General features: G+C 42.6%; 1 protein-coding gene across 1 annotated transcript; it reads left to right on the top strand.

The window, feature by feature from the left end:
• LOC134617024 (transcription factor HES-1-B-like) lies at nucleotides 1-1,750 on the top strand. The gene is made up of 4 exons (XM_063462171.1): nucleotides 1-477; nucleotides 568-663; nucleotides 759-846; nucleotides 1,054-1,750. Exons 1-4 carry the CDS (start codon nucleotides 370-372, stop codon nucleotides 1,503-1,505), a joined length of 744 nt encoding a protein of 247 aa, XP_063318241.1. The 5' UTR covers nucleotides 1-369; the 3' UTR covers nucleotides 1,506-1,750.
• The last annotated feature ends 10,926 nt before the right edge of the window (nucleotides 1,751-12,676 follow it).

Here is a 12,676-nt window from a genome sequence, read left to right as displayed (position 1 = left end):
AAAACACTCTTTCAGCATCCTGACAGGTAGCCAATGAGAGCGTCCTGTCGCACGAGCCCGCCGCCTCCCCGGCGCCGTGTCCCGCGCGCTCATTGGACAGACTGCTGAAACCCAGGGAACCCGCACACGAGCCGCTCGCGTGCAGGCCCCAGCTGTATAAAAGAAACCCGAGGAGCCCGTAACAGGAGCGGTCTGGATGTCAGCTTGGCGAGTGGACAGAAGTCGCTTTTGAGCGGTGGTGTTGTCATCGACGAGGATCTCCGAGGTCTGCCAGGAGAAGGCGGGACACACTGAACTGGACTTTTTACTGCTGGGTATTCGCAGACCGCTTCTGCAGGTTTTCTTTTACTGATACCCGCTGAACTGAAGATGCCAGCCGGTACTTTAGAGAGAGCATCTCCGTCCGCTGTGGCTGCCACCCCTACAAGTGGCGACTCCACGCCCGAGAAACCCCGGGCTTTGACAGAGAGCAGAAAGGTCGGTTAAATGAGCTCTTTATACCGGTGTTTAATTGCTTGATATTTCTAAGATAAACTGTCTAAACTGCGTTTCCTCCCCTCTTCCAAGTCTTCCAAACCAATCATGGAAAAGCGAAGACGCGCGCGCATCAACGAGAGCCTGGGTCAGCTGAAGACCCTCATCCTGGACGCACTCAAGAAAGACGTAAGGAGACGCACAGGCTAATAATCCAGTTAGATGTAAATATCTGTGAATTAAAAAAGCAAATTTAAAATTTTCAATATTTTTTTTCTATTTAGAGCTCCAGACACTCTAAACTGGAGAAGGCTGACATCCTTGAGATGACTGTGAAGCACCTCAGGAACCTGCAGCGACTTCAGATGACTGGTATGTAACTGCCATTTCTGGATGTTTACTGGAGAGCACTGAGTATTGGAGGTGTAACTTTAGATGGCGCACATGGCCCATCTTTCTCCAAGATTTATTGCTCAACCCGCATGTATGTTTGCCCAGTAGTATTCATTTCACATGCATCTCTCCATCTATCTATTTTTCTGTCTGTCTGTATTTATGCATTTTTCTTTTCTTTTCCAGCTGCTGCAAACACAGACCCCTTCGTTCTGGGTAAATACAGAGCCGGATTCAGTGAGTGTGTAGGAGAAGTCACCCGTTTCCTGTCCACGTGCGAAGGGGTGAACACAGAGGTGAGGACTCGCCTCCTCAGCCACCTGGCAGCCTGCGTGGCCCAAATCAATACTCTGAACTTCTATGGACCTCACCTTGGTGCGGTTGGACTCGGACAGACCGGCACACAGATTCCAGTCGCTTCAGTCCCACAGATACCCTGCAAAAGCAATTCGCTCATGCACGCTCCCCCAGAATCGATGAAACTCTATGGAGGCTTCCAAGTGGTGCCCACGCCCGATGGACAGTTTGCGTTTCTCGTGCCCAGTGCAGCCCTCGGACCTCTGACCGCACAGAACGGTCACCACGTGTCACCTGTTGCACCGGCTGTCACCTCAGACTCCGTGTGGAGGCCGTGGTAGGAAGGAGTAGATTGTGAGGAGAAGAGGACTTTCACACTGTAAATCATATTTTTGTACATTTTGTACATTTTGTTATTACACTGAGGAAACTTTAGACACAGTTATGTTTTTTTATATGGACTATAAAAGTTATTCTGGGCCTCTTTTCTTGCTGTGGGTTTTCTATTTTTGATACTGCACAGTTTATGTTGCCTCTGGGCTGAGAAGCTCCCGAAAAGCACTGTATTTTCTGAAATAAATAAAATGGTTTTATGTTTACAGCAATACTTGCAGAATTGGTGACTTTTTTTTTTTCCAAAAAAATACTTTTACATTACCCATCATACTTGAATGGCTTATGATATCAGTGTTACTGTATTCCCCAGTTCAGTCTATGTTGCTTACAGAAAATGCTGTTAATTGCTCTGCTTATAACTATAAATCATCTCAAAGCAGTCCTCTAAATATAGACCCCCCTCCTGTGTGTCGTGTTATCACTTGTCATCCCTTCTGCAGTTAGGAGAAATCTGTTTTCTGCTGGAGCTAAATACCTCTCTAAGAAGGTGTGGAACCTGAGAGGCTGTGTTGAATCTAAAAGGCGTGCAGCCAGCCCAGAGAGGAGGGTGTGTTGGCTTCTGCAGACACGCGCAGCCCTGCTTATGCTGCTGCCAGATGGGAAATCATGTTCAAATAAACTGGGTATGAATTAAAAACCACTGAAGACCAGTCATGATAAGATCCCGGTTTTACTTAAGGATTAAATGCATGTAGGTACACTTTTGGAAAATTAGTGCTGTTATTTAAACTTTTTGACAAAGTAGGGTGTGAATGTGTCTGAAACAATTTGATGATGTGAGTACGATGATGTAAAACAGCCTCTCAGCACCAGCCCTGCAGAGATGCTCCAACCGCTGTGGAGGACAGTTGAAGGCCTGACTGTCCCAGCGTGTGTCCTGAGCGTGGTGCTCACACAGCGGGCCACAAGCAGAGCGTGACCAGAGGTCACAGGTGCCCCTCATTCACACTCCCAACACAACGCAGCTCCATCAGCATGTTGCCTTAAATCTGGCAACCCATCAACTGACCTGGGAGCCTGTCACCAAAAGATGGGGCCTCTCTTTGACAGCGTCACACAGTGGCACCTCTGAGGGCAAACACTCACACCATCCATGGTCATTTGACGGCTTCTGATTTCAAATCCATGGAATTTAAAGGAATTTGATTCTAACAGAGAAGCATTTAGAGTAACTAAATTTAAGGAACTGAATTTAAATCTGAATTTCTTACTAAATGAACCAAATTAACACGTCTGCCACCCTGTCAAAAAATTAAACTCAACTTGTGCAAACAACTCAGTCGTGTTAAGTTCACGTCTCTGTTTTGGCAGAGCTGCAAGAAGATCGGCGCTAAGGAGGACTAAAAGACAAAAATAGAGCTACCCCCTCCTATCAGAGCATCCTTTGAAAACACCCTCGGAAAGACAAAAACAAAGACGGGCCCCTCGGTGGCTCAGTGGCTCCTCTCTTTGTGACCCTCTCCATCTTCATAAAGGGCCTTTCCCCTTGTTTATCCAGGAAGAGGTTTTATGGCTGGGAGAGGGGGAGGACCATGCTGTCACTTTCACCATGCTAAAGAAGGCTTATTGTTGGCTGTTCCCAAAGGTCCTAGTTTTAAAGGCTTTCTGACAACTCTTCAGGCAAAGCTGTGCCATTCAGATAAGATGAGCTCTGAGGTGCTGACAGGTTATCGCTGTGTATATGAGACAGACTCTGTGAAGGGGCTTTGGACAGAGCAGCTTCAATAGATCATGACTCCTGCTGGTGTCTGTGCCTTCATCTCATGTCTCGTCTTATTGTTGCTTATCTGCCGCCCCCTCCCGAATCAAAACCCCACGTTGTTGCACTTTCTCCAAAACGCCGTAAAGCATAGACTGGTAAACATGAAGACGGGTAGACCCTGCCCCTATTACTTAGCTCCATGATTGATGGCCTCCCCTCAAAATCAGAGTGGCAAAAGTGACAGGTTCCCTGCTTCTCAAAACCGTCTCCCTCTGACACACACCGGAAACCTCCAGCGCCTCCACCTCTGTGGGTGAATCGCCTTACTATTGTTCTTAAGGTTGTTATGGTGTTGATGGGGGTCGAAGTAGTCACCAGTGGTTCACATCAAGGCTAATGAATAGATTATGCGCTCAATATCAATGGTGAATGAACAATACTCTTTGTTGCTACGCTCCAATTCATCACTTTTTGATTTAGCTGGTTGTTTTGGAAAATCTTAACAACCCAGAGGGGGGGAATTTAGGAAGAGCGTCACGCAATAAAACAGCAAGGGGAAAATCGATTACTTTGAACCCAGGCAAAGTGATAACGCAGTGCTAAAGCAGAATAAGTCGGGCACTGGCTCACAAATTATCACTTCTTTAAATGGGATGTTGTGTTTAATGTCTCAGGGGGTGGGCGGGTGGGTGAAGGATCATGAAGAGGATCACTAGGCTACACGAGGAGTTAGTCCTTTAAAGTCAAATATCAGCTACATCAGATCAAAAGCAACACAAACCCAACAGAACAACATTATAAAAGCCCACCATAATTCATATGTTTGTAATTTTGTCTATCTCTCTAATGTAACAAAAACCTTTAATAAGAGTAACTTTCAGTTTACCCCCAAATGTTATGCTATTACACAGGAGTTTGCTGTTTCATCATGAGTTTGAGCAGAGCCAAAAATACAAATACAACATTGAAAAACAAGGACTTTATAGCAAATGGGCATACTGTTAGATTTAGCATAAAATGAGCCACACTGTTAGAGGGAGCTCTCAGTAATCCAAGTGCCAAAGAGACCTGAAACAAATACATGAGCAATGAATACCACAGCCAGATATCATAGCCAGCACCAAAAAATGAAGCTCTTAAAGTGGAGGATGTGGTGCTAGAACAGTGTAAAAAACAGTTGTAAAAGTGATTGCAAAGAGTCTAAATTTGAAGGTATTAGGCAGAAATTGCAGAATGTAATAAAGGGCCCCGTAGCTACTGTGAGTCTTCAGTAAGACTGTCCTTTATGAGTCTTTATTTGGTCATCTGAAGGCCTCAGGTTCCCCCCTCTGGTGCGATCCCACCTCGATTCTCTAAAGAGGCTATATCTGTTTTAGGCCCATCTGTCTTGAGGTTATTAACAGCAGCCTGTCCTCAGGTGTTGTTCCTAAAATTTTTAAGGATGCTACAGTGCAACCACTAATAAAAAAAAAAAACAACCTTGCCTTGATCCTACCGTGTTATCCAACTTTAGGCCTATTTCCAAGCTTCCTTTTCTTTAAAAAATTCTGGAGAAAATTGTTCACAGTCAATTTGTGGCATTTTTAGTGAAACATGATGTTCTTGACAGTTTTCAATCTGGTTTTAAGTCTCTTCATAGCACGGGCAGCATGGTGGCACAGTGGTAAGCACTGCTGCCTCACAGAAAGAAGGTCCACCATCAGGCCAGGGTCTTTCTGTGTGGAGTTTGCATCTCCCAGTGTTTGCGTGGGTTCTCTCCGGGTACACTGGTTTCCTCCCACAGTCCAAAGACATGCATTTAGTGGGGTTAGGTTAATTGGTAATTCAAATTTTTTCATAGGTGTGCAGTGTTGGGACTAACGCGTTATTAAGTAACGCGTTACAGTAACTACGTTATTATTGTGGTAACGAGCACGGTAACTAGTTATTATGCCACAACCAGGAACGCGTTACTCGTTACTGGGATTTAGATAGGCTCGTTATTCGTTACTTCGTGTGGTGGATATCGCGGAGCTTCCACAGATTCAGTAACATTAGCAAGTGGTGGAAGCCAGCAGGTGGATGAAGGAAAAGGGAGGCAAGAGGAGAGACCCGAAGCGGCCGCCGGTCCGCGTGTCAGGTGAACTGAACTTCAGGTAAGAAGTTATGACCTGCAGTCTATCGGAGTCAGATATAAACCAAGTTTAGGTGGAGTTTATTTTCGGTATGCTGACATTTTCATACTGCGTGCTAGCTAGCATGACGGAGTTTCTATACAGCTGGGTGGTGCTATGTTACTGATGTTGAACTTTATTTTGTTCATAGGTTAATTATTAGAGTTGCCAACCGTCCCCTAAAAAACAGAATCGTCTGGTATTCAGAGGAAATATTACGCGTTTCGTACTGAGGTGAAAAGGAACACAGTTTGTCCCGGACTTCAGCTACAATGAAAAAGACACAAAGCTGGAGCTGCACAGCTGCCTCTTCTTCTCTCATTCTCTCCCGTTTCTACTTCAATCACGAAACTGATCAATGATCAGCTGATCGGCTTTTCTCTCTTGTTTATTTATCGCCCACTTTGCGCCAGAAAGAGGAAACCAGCGGATGTTGTGCTAAACAACAGCAGCACGTTTAAGCTTGATCAGCTGTTGTTAGAATTTATTTAATATTAATTTCTAGTATCAGCTGATGTTTGCTGGAGCCACAGCTGTAAAAGCTGCTGGTCATGATATCAGTTTGGTTATCTGGTGAGAGGGAAACATGAAGATGAAACCAGGAGATGTCCTTACTGAATCATCAGAGCTGAACAGCTGATGTAGAAAAAGGTTTACCTTTTAGGTGACATGAATGAGTTGAAGGGAAGTTATGAACTGTTTCTAAGAGACAAATAACACCAGCATCCTTTTCTACGTAGCTGACAGCTGGTAACTGTGCTGGGGCGGGTCTAGCAAAGTGTTGCCAGGGGGCCAGGTAGGGCATTAACAGGGAAAGGGGGGGACAAGGAAATACTTTTCTTTCTTATTCTCATTTAAAATGTCTCGCTTTTAAAAAAATAATTATCTGAGTCTTACAACAAACGATTGGTAGATTGATACATATATACCATCAGAACAGTGTACATCACTGTCACAACAGTGTTTGTTTTCATTCAAAGGCTTTATGATTTTTCCTATAATGGTGGGCCGGTCTCTAGTCAAAATGCCCGGGACGATTTTTTTGTCCCAGTCCAGCTCTGTATGCAGCTCATCTGCAGTCTGGTGTTACCTACATCTTCCTATTCAGAAGGCAGAATTTCCAGGTTCTGAGTACAATCAAAAGCACCACGACTGCAGTTTTTGTGTTGGATGTAAAAAGCAGGCTAGAATCATGGCGGCGGTCAACGACGGTCCAGGCGTGGGATTTCTCTCGTGGAAATGTGCACATTATTTTTTCCTTTCTATTGGTAGGTGGCACAGTGCACTTGTGGCAAGTAAGCAAGCTAGAAGACTGGCAATCTTGCTGGGTATCCAGTTACGGAAGCAACACATTAACAAGAGAATTCTGAGTAAAACCAAAGTTACTTTCCCTAGTAACTAGTTACTTTGAAAGTAACGAGTAACTTGAAGTAACTGAGTTACTTTTTTAGAGAAGTAACTAGTAATGTAACTAAGTTACTAATTTAAAGTAACTTACCCAACACTGTAGGTGTGAAGGTAAAATGGTTGTCTGTCTCTGTTTGTTAGCCCTGCAACAGACTCGCGACCTATCCAGAGTGTACCGCACCTCTCGCCCAAAGACAGCTGGGATAGGCACCAGCCTCCCTGTGACCCTGACAAGGATAAGTGGAAAAGAATGAATGGATGGATGGATGGATGATAGATGGATGGATGGATGATGCATGGAATCTGCACTGCTGGTGGTTGTTACTGACATCCGCCTGGCTACAGATGCAGGGGACTATCTGATGCTTGTTCTCCTAGACTTAACTGTCACTTATGACACAGTGAATCTTAATATTTGAATGTCTTGTTTAGAGCACAGGGTAGGCATTTGTGGCACTGTTCTGGAGTGGTTCCAATCCTTGCTTTCTCAGAGAACCTTAGACTACGTGATTTCAGATGTTCCTCTGCTCCTTTGTCTTGTGGGGTTCCGCAGGGCTCGATACTTGGGCCTCTGCTATTTTTTTTTATATCTGTTGCCTCTTGCTTCTAATTTTAGAAAGCAGAAAATTTCTCTCCATTGTTATGCAGATGATACTCAGGTTTATGTACCCTAAAACAGAAAGATGCCTACTCCATGGAAACTTTAGCTGAGTGCCTTGAGGAATTAAAAATGCAAATGGTGCTAAACTTCCTAAATGTTGATCAAAAGAAGACAGAGGTTATTGTATTTGGGCCTAGTGTCACTGTTGAGGCTTGTTCTGTCGACATAGGCCCACTGGCACAGTATGTAAAGCTTACTGTCAGAAGCATGATTTTCAGGATGGACAAGAATTTTAGATTGGACAGTCAGATCAGTGCATTGGTAAAATCTAGCTTCTTTCAGCTGAGACAGCTGGCTAAAATAAAAAAAACATTCTATCAAAAGATCATTTTGAAAAAGTAATCCATGCTGTCATTATAACTCACTTGGATTACTGTAACTCTATATGTTGATTTTAGCCAGTCCTCCTTGTCTTGTCTGCAGCTGGTGCAAGTACTCTTGGATGTGCCGAGGACACAGAGGCTGCTCAGAGGAGAAAGGGCTTTTGCTGCAGCGGCTCCCAAATCTTGTATCGTGCTGATGCTCTTATTTTGTGTAGTAATTTTAATTCTATTTATTTTTATATTTATTTACTTTTACTTATTTAAACTTTAATTAAGTTGTATTTCAGTGCTTTGTCCAGCACTTTGGTCAGTGGTTGCTGTTTTTAAAACGCTTTCTAAAAAAAGTTGGCTTGGTTTGGCAACAGCCTCAGGCCTCGATCTACACTTATTCCATCTGCCATCCTATTCCAAGGGACACTGTTGAACAACTGACGACAATAAGTGTCCTTTGATTGTTTTCTCTGTTGTTTGGTGTTCACTTCTTATAATGGCATCTTTGAAAGGGTTTAAATGCAGTTACTAATTACATTGCATGATGCATGATTGATTTATAGGTGGTTAAAAATGATAACTTCATTACATTTTCTTAACGCTTTTAGGATTCTCTTTCTCCTGTCACTCCCAACCAGTCCTGGCAGATGCCTGTTCATCCCTGAACCTTGTTCTGCAGAAGGCTTCTTCCTGTTAAAATTGAGTTTTTCCTTCCCACTGTCACCAGGTGCTTGCTCAAAGTGGATCCTTTGATTGTTGGGGTTTCCCCCGTATTGCTATTGGGTCTTTACCTTGTGGTCTTGAGGTTACTACTGTTGTGATTTGGTGCTATGTAAATAAAACGGAATTGAACTGATAGGAATTGATTTGGCCGGCAACACAAGCAGTGGCCTGCAATCTGTGAAATCCACATTACATGTACAACTGCAAGTGAAAGTAGGTTTTTAATCAAAACCTGGAAACATGACTTGCCTGCACTGAATTCATAAAATAAATCAGGGAAAATAAACAGGCAATGTTTTAACAAACCCAAATGTGTGAAACACATATTGTTTTATAGGATCTTTGCTGCTGGAGGATGGAGCATAGAAGGTATTTCAGTGTCCGACCAAAAGTATAGAATGAAGTGCTGCTTGCATGCATAATAAAACCAGCTGGGCACAAAACAAGGATAGCTATTTTTGAGAGTGGGGGTCCAGAGGGCCATAGTTCCCGATTCATCCTTCATAAATGTAATGTGATGATAAGGAGCTTATAGCCTCTTGTTATCCTCCAATAGGGACTGACAAAACAAAGGGCAGTGTACCAGCATGCTAAAAGATTTCCATTCTAGTAACATCGCCCCGTCCACTTAACACCCACATCAGGTCAGCTGTTCTTAATTTGGTCAGCACCACCAATTAAGCTTCCATCCAGGGGTCTGGGTGCACTGAGGGGTAAATATTGACCCTTGTTTGTAAGCAAGGTTCACAGTTTGAGAGTGCAAAATGGCCCATTTGTGTTCGCGAGATGCTTAGGTCATCGCATCACCAAATCTGTGCTTTACCCTTCTCATAGGCTGTGTGAGAGAGAGGACCTAATAGACACCTGCCCACATAATAGCAACTGGTGTTGGTTATCATTTCATGACAGACTAAACTCATTTAAATAAGGCTGAGAGACAAAAACCATAATCATGGTGTTTGAAGTACAAGTAAAAGTTGCTATAATTTCTTTGTCCTCAACATTGAGTTCAGTGTTTCAGATCAGTTATAAAATTTTATTCAGCGACTCAGGGTGAAATTAGTTAACATTTTCCCATCAAAAAAAGTAAAGTCCCAAATTCTCGCCACAAGCACTGAGCCTCAGATGACCTCTGGTCTTTGTCCTGAGGACCCTGCCCTGCCCTCGCCACCTCCCTTCTCACTGACCAGTCTAAACTCTGTGGGAAACCCTCCTCCCCAGTGCTTTGTGTTGTTTTGGACATTGTGTGCCTCACCGGATAATGTCTCCCTCCCCTCTGTTTCTCTTCTCTTCGACCTGAAGAGCTGCTGTGTGGAGTGTGGTGTCCGGTGCTAAATGCCCACTAAGCTGGATACAGAGATGAGATGTGACCATGGGTGGGGGAAAAGCAGCTTTTCATCCCTACTCACTGGGTTGCACTCAAACACTGCTGCTGTAACTCTGCTGAGCAATTACCAGTGATGGATGCTGGCAGGTGATTTAGTGCTGATAACTCCATTAACTTCTTCATTTCTTGTGGCAAAACTTAAACTCTACCAAAACTTCCCAGTATGCCAATAATAATTTTCAGGAGACCTGAATTCCAGGAAGGTTTTTTTTTAATAAAGACTTTTTTTTTAAATAGTAGCCTAAAAATGTGATCACTTGCATGATAAACTGAGGAGATCACTAATCTCATCTCTGTGCATCTCTACAGACCTTCAGAGTATCAGTTCATTGTTTTAGTTTTTGTAAATTGCAGTTAATTTATCCTGCTCTCATTTTTAGGCTGCTTTCAGCTGTTTTATTTCAAGCGTCCAGTTTGCAGTGCTGGGTTTCGTTATGTAGACACAACTCTGACCCACTAGTTTTTCATCAAGGTTCATCTGTTAGTTTAGACGCTAAACTCCAACATCAAGTGGCTACCTGTTGATTGGCAACATTTTGCTTACAAAAGGCCACATCAATACCATGAAATGAATCAGTTAGATTTGACTTGATTTACTTCACAGTATAATTCCTGCATAACTCTAAGAAATCTTAATTCCAAAGGAAACAGCCTCAAAAACATTCTTCAGCAACTGCACTGCTAACTGTGACACATCCTATTAGTTTCTTTTCTATTCATTTAAATGCCAGCACGCTCACTGAACAGAGATATGCATTTAACGACTTCCATATCTCTTTCTGCTCATTAGCTGTACTTTCAACATTAAATGTTCTGTTTTCAGACTTTGAGTCAAGTGAGGATTACCTCCAGCTTAAGGACAACCCTCCAAACTCTGGAAATAAGTACGCCACCACTTGAATTGCGATGTCAGTCACCTCGAAACGAGGACCCAATTGACCCCTTGGCATTTGACCCTTATTAACCACGGGTGAAAATGCTGTATTCAAGGTGTAGCCATCTGTGTGCCTTGTTGTGCTGGGGCTCTCCTCCTCCCTCAGTCTTTATTATCCCTCTCAGTGTGCAGCAGCAGTGAGGTTGATCAGAGGATGGCTGCTTGATACCGACATACTTTTGAAGAACTGCAATGAATAGTTTACCCACTCCACGGCCAAGTAAAAATCACAACTATATGTGTGTGCCAAAAGCAGTGGTGAGATGTAATGCACACTGCAGCTTAAACGGTTGGGGTCACTTTGAAATATTTCTGTTTTTAAAAGAAAGAAAAACAATTTTTTTGAAAAATAAATAATAATATTAAAGAAATGCTTTAAGTGAAAATGAATAATTACTCAAATCATACATCATGAATTTAGTACATAGTTTATGTACATAAACATAAAGAGGCCTGTTTTCAGTAAGATCACCCCTGTGATCCAGTGGTATATTGTGTAACCTAAAGCAAGTTTATCAAGTTCATCTGGTGACTGATCTTTGGCTATTCTTTGGACAGTCTGTGGGCGTTTTGTGGGTGTGATCACCGTCTCTTCTAAGAAATGAAACCTGTTCTATGTGGGAAATTTCTGAAAATATGATAATTCCATCCAGCAGTGTAATATTTTGTCACTTCATCTCCACTGAATAGCCTGCACTTCTCTGAGCAATCAGATCACACAGAAGTGCTGTAAATGATCAGTTGGAACATTTGTAATCATCTTTTGCTATTGCAAATGAAAATAAATTGTCTTTTTCTTTTGAATATAGAAACATTTTTCAAGACTTTTGAGCAATAGTGTTAGTATATTCATTTAGAAAGGAAACTGCACTTTCTGTGACTTCCTTCTGCTGCTTTGCCCTCCTGCTCCACTGCAGAAAATTACTGCACTACTTACTGCTGGTTGCTATGATGATATTCTGATGATGATATTAGGTACACAAGCCACAGTTAGCTTATGACATACACCGATCAGGCATAACATTATGAGCACTGACAGGTGAAGTGAATAACACTGATTATCTCTTCATCGTGGCACCTGTTAGTAGGTGGGATATATTAAAGAGAGAGTGAACATTTTGTCCTCAAAGTTTATGTGTTAGAAGCAGAAAAATGAGCAAGTGTGAGGATTTGAGTGACAGAGTCATGGGTGCCTAAGGCTCACTGATACACATAGGGAGCAATGGCTGTCATGTGTGGTCAAATCTACATACAAGCTAGTGTAGCTCAAATTTCCAATAAGTTCACTGTGTTAGCCCTGTGACAGCCTGGTGACCAGCCCATGGTGTAGCCTGCTGCGTGATCTGATATTTCTGGGTTGGTGTTGTTCTGACATTATCATAGTAATGTCAGTCCAGGATCAGCATTACAGCTGACCGTCATGTTGTCTGAGAATTCAGTTAGCATTAGCCAAAAAGTTAGCTACCGCTATTAAAAGCTATCCCTAGCAAACCAACATTGAGTAAGCTAAATTTGGCTGACAGCAAACCTAGCTTGATAATACATACCAATATATGATATTGTATAAATTAATAAAGAACACACCTAGAATTGTTTCCATTTGTTCTAGAAGACAGTTTTATATAAACAAAGACATTTTTCCCCTTTTTTATTCCACATTTCAAGCTGACAGACAACAATTGTTAGTTGCAAAGTCAGTCCTGGAGAAAATTATGATGATGATGATGCAGGAACAACACCGACACAGGGATATCAGATGGCCCTCACTTCATGGTAGTTCTTATGGTGATTTTTTACACCGCATGCCTTTCAAGACTCTTCATACAATTTCTATC

Source organism: Pelmatolapia mariae, linkage group LG18 (assembly GCF_036321145.2).
Source record: "Pelmatolapia mariae isolate MD_Pm_ZW linkage group LG18, Pm_UMD_F_2, whole genome shotgun sequence".
Classification (NCBI taxonomy): domain Eukaryota; kingdom Metazoa; phylum Chordata; class Actinopteri; order Cichliformes; family Cichlidae; genus Pelmatolapia; species Pelmatolapia mariae.
This window is presented reverse-complemented; position numbering and strand designations above follow the sequence as displayed.